The sequence below is a fragment of the Strix uralensis genome, chromosome 16, assembly GCF_047716275.1.
Source record: "Strix uralensis isolate ZFMK-TIS-50842 chromosome 16, bStrUra1, whole genome shotgun sequence".
Taxonomy (NCBI): Eukaryota; Metazoa; Chordata; class Aves; order Strigiformes; family Strigidae; genus Strix; species Strix uralensis.
Window position 1 is genome coordinate 14,451,509 of NC_133987.1, and position 16,293 is coordinate 14,467,801.

General features: G+C 34.6%; 1 protein-coding gene across 16 annotated transcripts in view; it reads left to right on the forward strand.

Moving 5' to 3' along the window:
• Positions 1-16,293, forward strand: part of SNX29 (sorting nexin 29) — a 146,658-nt gene that overhangs the window by 19,756 nt on the left and 110,609 nt on the right. For all 16 annotated transcript variants that reach the window (XR_012631213.1, XR_012631214.1, XR_012631215.1 and 13 more), the window contains 6 exons: positions 499-747; positions 2,821-3,190; positions 3,854-3,972; positions 7,185-7,263; positions 7,758-7,840; positions 15,906-15,969. Coding sequence is in view for 13 of the 16 variants with exons in the window: in XM_074886483.1 (XP_074742584.1) it covers positions 499-747; positions 2,821-3,190; positions 3,854-3,972; positions 7,185-7,263; positions 7,758-7,840; positions 15,906-15,969 (964 nt within the window). In the remaining 3 variants the exon portion in view is untranslated. The remainder of the gene's footprint in view (positions 1-498; positions 748-2,820; positions 3,191-3,853; positions 3,973-7,184; positions 7,264-7,757; positions 7,841-15,905; positions 15,970-16,293) is intronic.

Sequence of the window (16,293 nt, forward strand, 5' to 3'; positions counted from 1 at the left end):
ATGAAGGGGGAGTAAGAGTAAGGAATGGCAACAGATAACTTACTTTTCTAGAGTCTGACCACAGAAGTGATGTATTATAACCTTTTACACCCCTTTTCTCAGATATATGGTCACATGCTTCATTCCGCAAGATAGGGTTCCCAGGAGTTTTTGTTAAATAAAATATAGGAACCGACAAATATTAAAGTTGCAGTGAAATGGTTTTAAATAAAAGGTTATAAATAAATGAGTTCACAGTACTTACTGCTTATTTAATGTGCAGCTGAACAGCCATCAAGATAAATTCAGAACTGATTGCATCAGCTTGAATATCATCTAAAAAAGAATGAATGGTACATGAAAGGATAAGAATTCATGCATGGAGAACTGTGGGAAATTTTTTGGGAAAAATGTTTTACATGTCATAGCTTTGTTAATCCTTAGGTTGTATCTTCGTAACTCTTGTATGAAGTATATCGTGGGTTTTTGGTCTTTTTTTCCCCTTTCTTTCATCTGAAGGTCTGAACTCCATTCTCTTTGCAATCAACATTGATAATAAGGATTTAAATGGACAGAGCAAATGCACACCCACTGTGTCTGATTTGTTAAAGGAATCAACGCAAAATGTAACCTCATTATTGAAAGAATCCACTCAGGGTGTTAGCAGCCTTCTTAGAGAGATAACTGCATCATCTGGTGTCTCGATTCTAATAAAACCTGATCAAGATACTGACCCACTTCCTGTTCTCTCAAAGAATGTAAATTCAGGTAAGCATTTTTGCAATGTTAGTGTCATTCAGAAACTTATGAAATATTCATGTGTGTTTAAATAATTTTTCAATTAAATTTAATGCGCTATGATGGAACAAACCCCTTAAAAATAAGTTCACCACATACAAACTAGTTGAGTGTGAAATAAAAATTATGAAAATTTTTAAAATACTGGTGTGAATACTGGATGATAAATGAGTATTTTAGCTTTCTTGTATCACTGTGAGAGGGAAGCTAAACTGTCTTAGTGCTTTGCTTGAACCTGAATTTCAATTTCTTATTCATAAGATTATGCCTTGCAGTTTCTGATGTAATGATTTTTCACTTTTAGTATGTTTTCTTTTGGCACTTTTATCAGTCAGAAACACACTGCCATATATCTGTTGTTATATAGATCAGATAAAAATCTTTGTAATGTTCTTCAAGCAGCACCCATGTTTACAGTCTGAATTCCTATGTGAAGAGGTAATTACCACAAATAAAAATTAACTCATACACTCTTTTTACCTTTAAATGTGTTAGTGTTGCAAACAGTTTGTAGGATGTTCATTACTAACAAAGACCCAAAGTCTTAATCTCTTCTAACCTGAAAATAATCAAGCAAAATGTGATATTCATTATACATTTTCCGTTCCAAAAATAGCAAAGGAATATTTTATCATTGTTATTTCCAGAAGTTGAGCTGAAAGAATGTTTTGCTTTGTAAAGGTACAAAACTGCAGGAAGACTCTGGGATAGATATATGTGTTTTTCAATTAAGAAAGAAGGTTTGAGTTTAGGCTTTAAATTGTTTTGGTTGTGACAAAAAGGAAAAAAACCCACATGTGAATGCAATCTGGAATAGAAGTTGAGATAAAGTCTTTTTTTTATTGGCATTTAAAATAGACTTTGTCTCAAAACACAGTTTTCAAAACAAGCTTGTGGTAAAGCTTTTGTTGTTTAGCACTTTAAATGAGATTAAAATAGTAGGCGATACTTGACTTGGGATAACTTTGTTAGTACAGAATTGGCTTGCAAGATGAAATAACAGAATAATTGACCATATGCTGCACATAACTCTACAACATAATGCATATTATGTGTACAGTACATGTGTATACAGTACAGTAAGGTACAACTTACAATAAAATGTCACTTAAAAAAAATTGGGTTTGTTCAAATGCCATTATATGTTGAATGTTAGAGCAAGTCAGATGTTTTCATTAAAGTCTATGTTCTTTGCTGGAATTGTATTTGCATCCAGAATGGGTTTTAACATCCTCTTACTCTTAAAAGTATGTTAATGTGTTTTGTGGATATATAACAGCTGGACTTGAATTAAGCAAAACAGTTTAGTCCCAGTGTGAGTTGTCTTGGTGAGTAAATTTCTGATATTTCTTGAAGTGCTTCAACTTTGCAAGATCGTTTAGCTTCATGTGCATATTGGAATCATTGTGAATAGGTAATAATTTAAAAATAAGCGCTGTCACAGCAAAGATGTGATGTAATGAGAGAGGATTTCAGTGTATTTCTAGACCAAGAGCTAATTAGCTGAGGGAGGGAACAAGTTGAATTTCTTTTTCTGAAAACTGACTGCTCAGTTTCCAGAATATAGACAAACCTAGTTTCATTTGATTGCAAGTTGTGTATTTTGTTTGTGTTGTGAGTTTGTTCTTTTTAATTTTTTCTCCCCAGAAGTGTTTCATGTTTTCTCTGTTGTGCAGACATACTGTGCAATATACACTACACTAACCATATTCCATGGAAGAAAGTGATGGGCAGGCTTACTTTTTATGCCAAATTTCATTGTATAAGTTTGTTGAACATTTTTTTTCCAGTTCCAGTTGAATACTGTTATGAATGCACCTCCATTATATCTTCTAAAATCTGAATTATGTAAGGCATGTAAAATAAAGATGGTAGTTAAAGATTTAAAGCTCATGTGTATGGAAAGATAATGAAATGCCATGTAGATCTAAGTGTGTGTTTCTTTACTGAACTCATTTAGTACATGAACTCTTTTAAGAGAAAAACAAGTGTATTACATTGATTCTCTTTTCTAAACTATGTAAACCTTTATGTTGCTACTAGATTTGAAATATAAAAAAGATCGAAAAAAGAAGAAGAGAGTAACAAATATTATCTCATTTGATGAAGAGGAAGATGATCAAAATTTAGGAGATGCCACAAAGACACTAATTACAGGAGAAAGTTCAGAGGAGAGTGTAGACAGATCTTCAGTTTTTGTATTACCCTCATCTGAAAGCACTCTTGGAAAAAATTTGAACGGCAGTGAAAGTAACAATTCGTGGAAGAGCAATTCAGTATTCATGAACGGAGAGTATGAATACCAGAAACTAGATGTGAAAAGCATTGATGATGAAGATGCAGATGAGGATGAGCTATATGGAAAAACATTAGAAAATAAATGCACAGAAGGTGAAACTGAAGCTTCTGAAAAGTAAGTGATGTTACAGGAATCAGTGGTCAATTTTCCATGCTTCCCCCCCTGCCACCTTCCTTGGTGGGTACTGGCAAATTTATGTAACTAACTGAACTATAGGTGTGTCGTCCCTCCCATTTTTTTAAATCATTTGGACCACTGTGGTGATGGTATTTTGCTTCTGAGTTCCACTGAAACCTAAAATTTTGAGATATCAGAATTGTTCTCCTTCAGATTCTCAGTTGTTGAAGTTGTTGCATGATATAGCCAGGCTATAATTTTGGCCTATTTGAAGTTTCCTTAGTATGATATCAACTCTCTTTTGGCTTCATAGTAAAACCTCATATTTTAAAGAGTAAGCCTGTTACTGTCAGTTTAGATAGTTAAGACAAAACTGAGAGAAAAAGACTAATTTTAGATATTAATATGCCCTCTTCATTTCTGATGCAGAAATCCTTTTGGAGAAAAACAGGGAAGTACTGCTTGTGTCATCTGCTTTGGAATGGTCTCATCTTTAATGAATTTATGTATGTCTGAACCAAGAAATTGGCAGGCAGATTGAAATAAAAGTTTTTTCTGGCAGTGATATCTCTGGTAGTGATATCTCCGAAAGAAATACAAGCATTGTGAGCATGCATATTGACTGTTATGAATAGGTTGTTTTGTTTGTTTTAAATCTAGGCCTCATGAAATAGGCACATGCAATTCTCAGATATGCAGTTGGACTCCTCTACAGGTCCTGAATGATGACTCCGATGTTCTATTTCCAGTCAGTGCTGTTGGCTCTTACTCCCAAACAGGTAGGTATTTTAATCTGCTGAATTCCAGCAAACTTTATAACAGAATTTCTAACATGAGACCATGTCAAGAAATAATGGGATTGTAAGGACATCGGAGATACTGCATAACTGGGATGGGAGGTTCAATTAAAATTTATTCTAGATCTGAATCAGAATTCTCCATCTGAGTAGATATTTAGTTGAGGAGGATTTATCAGTGTCAAAATAAACCAGAGTTTTGTTGGGATTAAGCTGTGGTTTTGTATGGTATTAATGTTTAGGATGGTTGAATAGAAAGTATCCTTATTTGTTCTCTAGATATCACTAAGCTGGAAGAAGCTGCAACTGTGTTTGAGAATTGGAATTCAAATTAATCTTGACAGATTGGAGAAAGTATCAAATATTGGATGCAGTTCAATAGAAGCTGTTGTCTGTTTATATACAGGATGAGGAATGATTGGCTAGGAAATACTTCTTTGGAAAAGGTTATGGGAATCATAGAATGGATTGGGTTGGGAGGGACCTTCAAAGATCATCTAGTCCACCCCCTCTGCCATGGGCTGGGACATCTTTCACTGGATCAGGTTGCTCAAAGCCCCGACCAACCTGACCTTCCAGGGAGGGGCATCCCATCCACAACGTCTCTGGGCAATCTATTCCAGTGCCTGACCACCCTCATCATAAAAAAATTTATTCCTTATATCCAATCTAACCTCTTTCTGTTTAAAACTGTTGCCCCTTGTCCTGTCACTGCAGGCCATGGTAATGTATTGGTACCAAAAACAAACAAAAAAACTTCCACCTCCCCGAGTTAATATTTTGCTAGCTGTTAATGAAACATTGCTTTTATAAAAACTTTGGGTATGTATTCTCATTTCAGTGACCACTTAAAAACTTCTCAGTGGCATTCAAATAATGCTTTAATTATAACATAGTTCATATTTTTTGCATATACGTTATATGTGCCAAGAGTTTAAGTGGACCGTTAATTGAAGACCTGTGAAAAAGTGTAACTCAGTTCTGTAAGTTTGGTGATAAAAATAATGTGAATTGTAAAATAATGCTGTACTGCCCTCTGGTGTATTTTAAGGCACGTACCTCTTAAGAAATGCCAGTGGTTCAAAAAAAATTAGAAAGCGCATTTTCATTTTTTTTTCTTGTGCTATCTCATTTTTCAATTTATGAAGAAATGGATTTAGAAAACATTATGTAGTTTGTGGCATAGTGTTCTCTTAAATTTTATACAGAAACTGTTAGAAAAAGTCCATAGATTTATAAGTGTTTGCTGACTGCAAGAGATTGAAATCTAGAGTACAAGTAAATGTTCCTGTTTATGAGGGGGTGTGTGGAATGGGATCTCGCAGTTGAGCTGTGGGAGATAGTAACCAGTCAAACATCACAAGGCCTCTGGAGCTAGAGCCAGGGGATTGTAGCTGAAATCAAAAGTCAGGAGACCAAGCCAAGACTTGGTACTGGAGACAGATGACCAGAGAGAGCAACAAAAAATGTAACATGGGCTTACTTTTATTAAGGAGATACTAAAGACCCTTGTTTCATCTTGCTTCATCTTAGACATTGAAGACAATGCTCAGACTGCTAGAGATGATCAACAGACCCATTCAGATCCCTTCTGGCACAGTTTACAGATATTTTAAGTTCTTCTCCTGCCCCTCTTTGTTTTTGTGGTAGACCCTATGGTCCAACATGCAAGCCAGAATGATACAGTATGGGGCTAGTGAAAGGAACCTTCATCAGTTATAGGAAACAGCAGTGCAGATTCTGCTCTCTGATTTCCTGATTTCAAATTTCCAGCCTGTCACTGGGCCCTTCTGAACAGTCCTGAACTGCCAGAGTGTGCAGGCAGTCTTCATTAAAAGGCCCAACATGCAACCCAAATGTCAATCAGTTAGGGAGAGTGATATACATGGGTACGCTCACCCTCTCCCCAGCCATAATGACAAATTGATGAGATCAAAAGCTGCCTTAGGCGGTTGTTTGCTTGACTTCGGAAGTTGCACTTATGTTAGATGAATGATATCAGAGGGAACGTGGGTTAGCTTTTTCTGAGGGCAGTTCAGCCCAGTAACTGGCAAGCTCAGTATTATTATGACAACATTTTTGCTAAAACATGCTTAATGAGCTCTTTTAAAGTATATAGTTTAACCCAATATTTTCGTTTATAGGTCTTAATGCAGATCAATAACAAGACATATATATATTTGACGTGGATTACGGCATAATCTATAGTGTTATATGTTAATATCAGTGTTTTCAGTTTTAGTCTGTTGCAGTGCTTTAGGGATGTGTCAGAGCATATCATATCTCCATGTATCTAGAGATGAGAAAGCCTGAGTCAAAATTCAGTTGCTTGGAACAAATATGGAGTATGCATTTTAGGAACTGAGCTTCAGTAAACTCTACACTTTAAAAAATGAACTTTCTCCTCCATGGTCATTCTGTCATAACTCTAATTCCCATTAACTTTTTTTCTAGAATTCCTGCTTTTCAATTCCATGATACTTTAACTCGTGATTTTAGGGTTGTTCTATGATAACTTTGTAACCCTTACATAGTGAAATGCAGAAAAGATCAATAAAATGTGATTTTCGTTTATTTCCACCTGAACTACCTTAATGGCAGGCCCAGTGATGTGTATGTTTTGATCCTGACAGTTGTAGATCTGTGGACAGATGCATATTATCCATGCTTTTAAAAAAAATATCTGTGTGATTCCTGATGTTTGGATAGGCATAAGGAGCCAGAGAAAAGCCATGGTTCTCTGTTGGGAATGCATAAAGGACTGGTGTCTTTGCAAGGTTTCTCGTACTGGGGACTAACCACAAATTCTTTTCCTGCAAGTCACAAACAGATTTGTAATGAGTATCAGATGCCATATGGTGGTTGAAATCCTGGGGCTTGCAAAAATAACTTCAGTAAGAAGTTTCTTCATAGCTTTGCAATATTGATATCAATGTAAAAGTACATCTAAATTATAATTTAGGAACTGTGCAATAGTTTTTTCTAAACTGATGGCTGTGTTTCTAAGGGTTCTGCTGGCATTCAGGGTGAATGTGCAAAAGCCAACCTTGGAGAAAGAATTCGAAGTGTTTAAAAGCTTTAGTAAAGATCAGTATTTCTAGTTAAAAAAATGTAACTACTTTCCTTCTGGTTTTTATTTTATTTTTTAAGTACTGTTAACTGAAGAAATCTAACGCTTATGCATTCTACTTTAGATAACTTGGAGAATGGAGAGGGGCATGAACATGTTCGTGCTGTGGAACTGGTTCCAAGAAGATCTGATCTTCCTTACAGGTAATGTGTCAAATATGTTTTCCTTAAAAGAAAAAAAATCTTCACCCTGTAGCTGCCAACTTATTGTTACCTAATGCATAGCTACTCAGTACTGGGAAAACAAACTGTTCATCAGGGTACTTCTGCACATATTTGGAAAGACAAATGCAAAAGCCTACACTTCCTTTATTGCATAGATTGAACTTTTCCTAATTATCTTGAAGTCACATAGTCATGTCGAGTAACAGGCGAACTTAGCCTCCTGCTGTTGAAAACAGGTTTTATGCTTGTTTTTATGTTATTTTTTACCGTATTCTCCATGGCCTGTTGATTTGGATCTTCTTGTGTGTATTCTTAAATCAGACTCACAACAGGAACTTTAAAGGCTAATTAAATATAAGGTGATTGAATATGGGTGAAATATGACAATGCTAGTTTCTGGAATGTTTTTTTCTTAAGTTTTAAATTCAGGATTTTGTTTTCATTTGTTGATGATATTGTACTTTTATGACTAGAGTGGAAGTCAATCCTCCAGCTCAAGTGAATACGTTAAGCACTATGTTGCCTTCAGCCACTGTGCCAGAATCCATGACAATTAGTAAGTACTTCCTTGATGTATCTAGATTGATGGAATTAACATTTATAGTCCTATAACTCTTCATTTCTATTTTTATTTCAGTAAGATCTGTTTATAGAGGCATACAGCACTTCATTTCTGATACGCTGGCCATGTTAGAAATGACTGCTCTAAAATGATTTTTGAATTTGCAGATCCCAGGTTATAGTTCATTGCAACTGGTATGACATTAGCTTCTCTTTCCACAGAGAATCTGATGTCATCTTTTACCCAAGATGTGGCTTGAGTAGTTAAATGAACGATAATGATTTAATCTGATTAACATCTTTAAATCCCTGCAAGCTCCGATAACACTACTGGTTGGTTCTGATGTGATCTTACTTATTTTGTCTGCTTTCATTAATGCCTAGTAGGGAAAAAACCCAAACAAACCTGGAACTCTTTCTATGTATACTCAGTCTGTGGTTTTGATATGGAAGTCTGCTCCAAACATAAATATGGGCTTTCATAAGCAAAAACTTTAGTTAAGATTAAGGTGGAGGACAGTCATATTTACAGCAGTGTTAAGAGTTGAGCTGGACAAGATAAAATAGCCTTTGCTGTAGAAATAGATTAGTAGAAGTACAGGCAGTTTGTTTACCCTATCTTTAATCTTTTTTTCTTCGCATAAACTTGTAGAACAAAGACCTAGTTCTTAAACTGACTAGTGGTCTAAACGTGTAAGCCAGTATGGATTTATTTTCCTCACCGTACAAAAAGTTTTGTAACTGAACAGGTGTATATGGCTCTGGGGTGTGTGTTTGTCTGTTTCTTTTTATAAATTTAAGTATGTAAAAATTCCAAATTACGAAATTTGGGAAGTTAAAAGTGATGCAGCCAAGATTCCTTTCTGAAATCGATTTAGGAAATTATCAAAATGGATGAACCCTTAAGATATTCTAATGTCATGTTCAAATGATATCTGTGTTCAACATATGTTAAAGGAGGTAGAGCATGCATTTTTGCTGGGTACTATTTCAGGCTCTGGCATGGGTCTGCTGGCTGAACTTTACAAAGCTGAAAAATCCCATTTTACAAAGTACTCTATGAAGTTGGAAACTAGTTTGAGACTTTTTAAGTGACATAATTGAAGGTGTAGATGGAGTTACTGTTGATAGTTACTGTAGTACTTTGGTCACTGGATATTCTCTGCTCATGTTATTAGTATGATATCCTTTTGTTCTTACATTTTTATTTTATTTTTCAGTAATAGAATTTTAATGGGAAACTGATTTTATTGCACTCTAAATTTCTTTCATAGGTGTATTAGGTACCAGCAGGGGCCGCAATTGGTCTCCTTCAGTTGCTCAGTTAGTTGGTATGTGTAGTTAAGACAGCTCTACAATAGAAAGTAAATCTTGAGATTTTCAATTCTTGATACTTAGCAATTTGTAAATGAAATGAACCACAGGATCAACAGAGGCATACACACTATCATTAATTTCCCATTTCAGAGAAGGTTTTGGTGGAAGAAAGGGTGGAAGCATGTCAAAACAATCTATAAAGCCAAAAGAACACTTAGTAAATAATGTAATTATCATTATAATATAAATTCAGCTGACTATACATATAAGTTAATACCTTTATAATAGCTGATCCCAGATACATTAAATAAAAATGCTTTTTTCGAGTTCATTGTTATTGGTTGTAGATCGTCTGCACAGGAGGAATTCAGTGCTACGACAAAGCCAGACACTGAAGCTCTTTTTCTCTATTGCAATTAGCAGCAGAATTATTAAATGGTGAGGCTCATAGCTTGGTTGCATAGCAACTAATTCTGACACATCAGACAAGAAAAATGGAATGCAATAGTGCAGTGAGAAAAGCTGTGAGATCTCCAGTGACTGGATTTTTGTGCTTCTTATTTCTGAAGACAAAGCCTGAAATGAATTTTTTTTTCAAATCTATTCTTTTCCTGCTTCCTTCCAATTTAATAGTATAGTACTAACAGTTTCTTGGTTCTTTTGATATGCAGGCTAGAAAATTGTGTTATGAAAAGCTACAATTTAAAATTTCTGCCATTTTAAATGATTTTCCTGAATTTGTCCCATGCATTTGTAAGGTATAGGTTAACTTAGCAGTAGATATGTCTCAAAAGAATACTAATACTGCTCAAGAGAAATCCTAATCCATAGGGTTTCACTGTGTATGTTAGACATCATTTGAAAACTTGCCCTTCTTTACATATCGTTATGTCTTATTACCAATTTTATAAGAGTTAAGTTTGTCAGAAGTTTTATATTTATGTGCCTATTCCATTATTCATTTTCCAGTTTTTAAAAGATTGTGTTTATCTTGGCGTATTTGAATCACAAACAAGTTTGCTCCAATTATTGTCATTGGAAGATTATATTTTCAGCATTATTTTACACCGGAAAAAATATGTCCTACCAGCACAAGTCTCCCCATTTTGTTTTTGTGGTGGAAAAAAAGGAAGTTCCAAAATTTTCATTTTAGAAGGATGCTACTTGTGTCCTTCTTTACAAGGTTCTTTGATTATAGTGCTATTTTTAGTAAATAGTTGGGAACGTAGTTTCTCCACTATAATTTTCTTCAGTTTTTAAAGCTGGGCTTAACCACAAAGGTTGTAGCATTGTACATTATTCCATATTTTTTCATATATTCTTGAGAAAGCCACCAGTTTTTCATGATCACTGAAGAACTCTACTGAATAACCAAACCTACATATTATATTTTTATCCTGGCTGTGTGAGTAAATAAGGTGTGTGCTTTTGTACTTCCTCTGTCCTCTAAATAGCTTCTGACCTGTTCTGTAACTTGGTTGCCACTGGTCACTGACAGGTACTAAATTCTTGTGACTTCTCTGAAAGCACAGCTGTGGAAAGAGGGTGTATAAATTTCGTCACTGAGGAGAAGCTGCAGTTCATCTTACGGAATATTTTTTTGGTCAGGACCCTTCTATACAGTAGAAGGCCAACACTTTATTGTCTAATTGTTTCCTACTAAAATTTGCCCTATTAATAGGGACATGACAGAATAATATTTACAAGATTTTGGAGCCTTAATAGCCAATGTTCTTGCAGTCAGCTTAGGGAGCATGTCTTTAAAGGTCAGACTTCTGATTTAAGATGTAACTAGTCTGCTGGAAGTTTTATTTGTCTCTGAAAATATCTGTGTAAATTTGCACTCAGGAAAATAAAAAAATAATTCCTGTAGACTGCTCCCAGCCCACCCTGATATTCTATCTGCAGGATTGCAGAGGAGTGCTGCATGACCTTGTGTACACTGAGAGATGATTTCACTTACAGCTTATTCTTCATAACAGGTGATTGCAAATCATACTTAACCAATCCTTGGCTAAACAGCATATGAAACTTATGACTTTTCTGGAGGTTGATGGGACATTGACAGGTGTTTCTTAAAGCATGGCACTTTTCTATATATTTCATGCTCTGAATGTGACCTTATGAAAGCTTTATAGAAGCTAGATTTTGCGTGTAGTATGCAAGTGAATTAAAAAACGTTTTAGAGCAAATATTTGTTTTATTAGTAATTAGGCACTACAGATTAATTTAAACAACAAAAGATAATTTTTGTTGGTTTTTCAGAAGACCAAAAAAACACTTTAAAAAGTGAGATTTAATATGAAAAATGTAATTAGCACATTCCTGGATTTTTATGTTGTTTTTTTTTTACTGATAAAGACCTGGTTTGGAATTACTGGTTTACACATGGGAATGTTTTTTTTAAGAACTCGTTGCAAAAATATCTCTTAAGATTACATAATTGGAAAGACTTCACTTGTTATTATATCTGTCTTTATGAAACTCTGATTATCACTTGAATTTTAGATATGTTGGTGTTGAATGCTGATCCTTAATAACAGTAGTGTATATCTTCCCATTAATGTTATTTTCCAGAATGTAAATGACATATCAAGCACAAAGCAGTTCAGAAGTAGGTCATGAACTCTAGCATCAAACAGTTTTCTGAACTGCATATACTTGGCCATACTCCCACTGTTTTATTTAAAAAAAAAAAAAAAAAAAAAGAGGGGGAGAAAGATTGAGGTTGCAAAGTCCAGAAGTCAGAAAATGCCAAATTTATGGTTGCTGCTACAACCCCGATTTTTTAAACTTTATTTATTCCTTTTTCTAACCCACACAATAAATGAGACATAAATCTGCTGAAAAAATTAGGTTATGATCATACACTGATCTCAGAGGAAAACCTAACACAAAAACTTATGAACAAAAGCTTATGAACTGTGGATGTTCTGGCAGATTTGAAGTGAACCTGCCGCACTGTATGATACTGGATTTACTTTGTTTGCATTCAGCTGACTGTTCTGACATGCTGCTAAAATTTTTCAAGAAGCATATGTGAGAGTAAGAAATCATGATTTTTGAAAGTTTTGAATGTTATGCCTGAATTAAATAGGACAGTGTCCTTTTAGTTCTATTGAGTTACTTGCATCAGAAGATCATGAAATTAAAGTTTCTGACTTTTTTTTCTTGGTAACTTTTTATTTATTGAATTACACTAGTGTAATTTTGTAATGTTTGACTCCTTTATATATACTGTGGATGGAGAGTTTAAAGAAGTGTTAATTATAAACTATATAGTTCTTGTGTTTGTTCTGAGTAATTGATAGAAAATGTGCCTCCTTAATACTCATCACTTCAAGAAGAAATAACATAGGTATGGCAATGAAGCAATACTGCTGTTAGGGTAAGCACAGGCTGTATAAGCCTTCTTGGAGCCCTGGGCTCTTACTGCACATTAGTTGTTTGTGTTGATGCTTTCTTCCACATCTCCACTGCTATCCGTAGTTGAACTAAATTAGCAAGAAGTACTGAGTATGAAGTGTGTTTGCTTTCATGGTCCTAAATTAAGCATTGATTTTTGTCCTATAAGTAATAATGAAATTTGGAGTTTCTGCTTTGCTGTGTCTCCACAGTATTGTCAATTCCATAACTCTCAGAAAAAATGAGGCAAATGGAAATAAAAAGCATTTTAACATCTTCTATTGCAAAAGGCTTTTTTCTTCTTTTATGCAAACCATGGTCTTTAACAGAATGTTGCTTTCATGCTCTGCTTACTTATGTGTGTGTTGGAGAGGGGAGTGAGAGAAGATGGAATTTCAACTCTTGACTCATGCAGAAGATTCTGGGTGGAATAAGAGAAAGAAGATTAAGTTATTAGTCCAGTTAAGGTTACAATTTGAATAGGCTGGTAAAATTGGAAAAATGAAGACAACTTAGAATAGCTTCAACTGTTTAAATGTTAATAAATCAGTACATATTTAAACAGACTGAGTATGCATACAGGCAATTAGAGTAGTCACCCCAGCATGTGTAGAGCCAGCACTACAATAACTTGTCTGAGTAGCAATGGCTTTATTCAGAGCCAGAGAAATAATAGCAACTAACTCAGATTGCGCATTATCATATTTTAATGGCACTCTTGAAATATTTAAAATACCATTGGCTTGATGCTTTCTTGAGGAGGATTCTGAATTCAACTTTATACTTAAAGATCTTTATTTTGTTGGAGTGTTACTGTACTGAAAGCTTACTATGGATGTTTTTTACTTGTGTTGTGCACTTGTCCAAGGCTTGAACACTTCCTGCATTATTCTTTTTTTCTCATCCGTAGAACAATTTTTTTATTTCACAGATAGGCTGATGGATTGTGGTCCATTTTCACGACACTATATATTATTTTTTTCAAGAGTTACAACCCACCAATTTTCTACTGCCAAAAACCCCACCAACAAACCATATTTTGAAAAATAGTAATGAAAATAATGGAGGACAGCAAATTTTGTCATATATAATCTTTCCATTCTAAGTTTTTCTACAATTGCTATGTAAATTGCAGTGGTTACCTGGTCACTTCAATGCAATATGAACTTTATTCTTGCCAAAAATGGTATTCCACCTTTTATTCCTCATCCTTATTGACTAAAAAGGTGTTCTGTTCCGCCCTGACCGCGTTCTGCTGTGTGCCTTGTGCCAGTAACAGTATTAAACTCAACAGTAAGATCACTTAGCAAGTGCTTGTCTGAAAAGTAGCCCAGCAGAAAAAAAAATTGAAAGCAATTTTGAGGTAAGACACTGTGTGTGTAGAAATACCAGTGCCAGAACAAGGGAGGTGGTAGCAACGATGGGTAAGGTAAGCTGGAACGTCGTTTTTGCTGAAAGCACAGCCTTAGGAAGACTGATTAAAGTAGCCATGTAATCACAGCTTTGGTTTTGAATGTGAGTAATATTATCAAGGGAGAAAGTAGAAGTCTTTTTTAATGTGTGTTAGTATTTAATACCCACAAATTTCACTTTTGGCTTTTCTACAAGATTTGGATTTTTTTTTTTTTTTGATAGCTGTATAGAGAACTCATATAAAGATGCTAAGTTACTGTAGAAAAATAATTATTCTTTCTGTGCTGAATTAATGGAATGCAAAATGCCTCTAATGACCTACTGAAATGTTTCTTGCTAATGTCAGTTAGTTCTCAAGCTGTAATGTGGAATGGGTAGGAAAGTAATCGTCTACTTTCTGCATGGGCAAAGAAGCAGAAATTTTTTGGAAAAAATCTAGCATGAAGAAATTGGATTGGCTGATTTCAAGTGATAGGAGAACCCTGCCGAATCCAGCAGATTGCCAGTGCCAGACTGGAAGTGTGGTGTCTGCAGTGACTGATACATTTGATTGACATAGTAAAAAATTTCACATTTTGGCCACTACTAGTTTGGCAGACTTAATCTGGTCCACAGGACAATGTTAAGTTTTTTGTGAACTGGCCAAAATTTCTGTAACTATAGAAAATATTAAGAAAGAATCAGGTAAATCAGTGAACTGAATGTAAAGGGGAAAAAAGTTGCCCAATGGCTTCGCTTACTTGGAGAAATTAAGTAATACCAGTTCTGACAGCATGTTTTCAGTAAAAGCACAAGGAATTTGCTGACATCTGCTTTGAATATTTGAGGAACAGAATTGGCTGATTTATTATGTATAAATGAAGGTGCATTTCAGTTAATTGTTGGGAGGGATATTTTAACATAATTGTGTCCCTGCAGAAGCTCTCATGAAATTATTGATTAACATATGTGAAATTGTTAATGAAATTGAAAAACAATAATCTGGTTTAGGACATGTATCCATTCTGATGTTTGTTAGAAGCCATTCAAATCTTTGAAGATCTGTTGTATTTCATGTATTCATGCAAGATCTGGAAGTCAGAATCTGTTTTAGATTAGGTGATTAAGTCCTAATATTTTTCTGTAAAGTTATAGTAAATAGTAATAGTACAGCTGTACAGTTATATGGTAAGACCTTTATAATAGCAGAAGGACTCCAGGTGAGGCAGTGCTTTGAGCTGATGCTTTTCTGTATGGTATTCAGCTACTCTGGTATCACTGTTAAACCTAATCCGAAAGAAGTCTATAAAAATTCTACATTTGTCATAATTTTTTAAAAATAATTTTTATTCTCAATGTAATTACAGAAAGTATTTTTAAGGTATTTGTAGGAAATAAAAAGGTTTTCATAGGAGATTGCAAGATTCAGAAATCCCATCGTCTTTAAGCTAGTCTTTAAGACTGAGCTTGAGAAGAAATGCCATGAAGAAGCAATGACACTATCTCTGCTCTGGCCTCAGTGTAATAGTTATATTTCCTGTGTCAGAATTTCTAGCAAGGAAAACAAGCAATTTGAAGAAGTTAAACAAATAACAGTGTATCTCATTAATATGCATGTAGTGAAAAGGTGTAGTCCCGTACTTATGCGATTAAAACAAAACAGCTGCAGCCACAGGCAAACTTGTAAACAGTTGTATTAAAACCAGATGCAGACTAATCTGATTTGTTCAATAGTTCTGATACTGTGTTAAATAATACCATTTTTGAAAGATTGCTTAAATTAGTGATGAGATTAAGAGCATTTTTTGTGCTTTGCTGAATAGCAAATGATGTTGGCATCATCTTAAGTATGATGCTGAATTAGTGCCACTATGTACATGACTTTTAGATTTGAAATGAGCAAAAATACACACACAAATTAATCTTTTTTTGTCCCTTCTCTTTAGATGAACTTCGTCAAGCTATTGTGGCCATGATGAATAGAAAGGATGAACTGGAAGAACAGAATAGGTAGTTTTCTTTTTCTAGTCAAGAGGCACTATAATTTAAAAAAATTGTTCTCTAATACAAACTGTCCTTTGTATAAAGTTATGCATAACCTTTTTGTACTCTTTTTGATCTATATATTATTTTTCTGTGAAAGGTAAGCTCAACGCTTCAATATTCAGCTGTTGATACTAAAGAGTAATGTTGCAGGTCAAATTTTTCATTTGAATTTGAATCACATATAACTCTTTGTATCTTGGGAGCTTTTGCCAGCTGTAGTTTTTTCAGAACCAAAACTTATAACCAAATGATTCTTAAAGTCTCTTAAAACAGCTTTCCAAATGACTA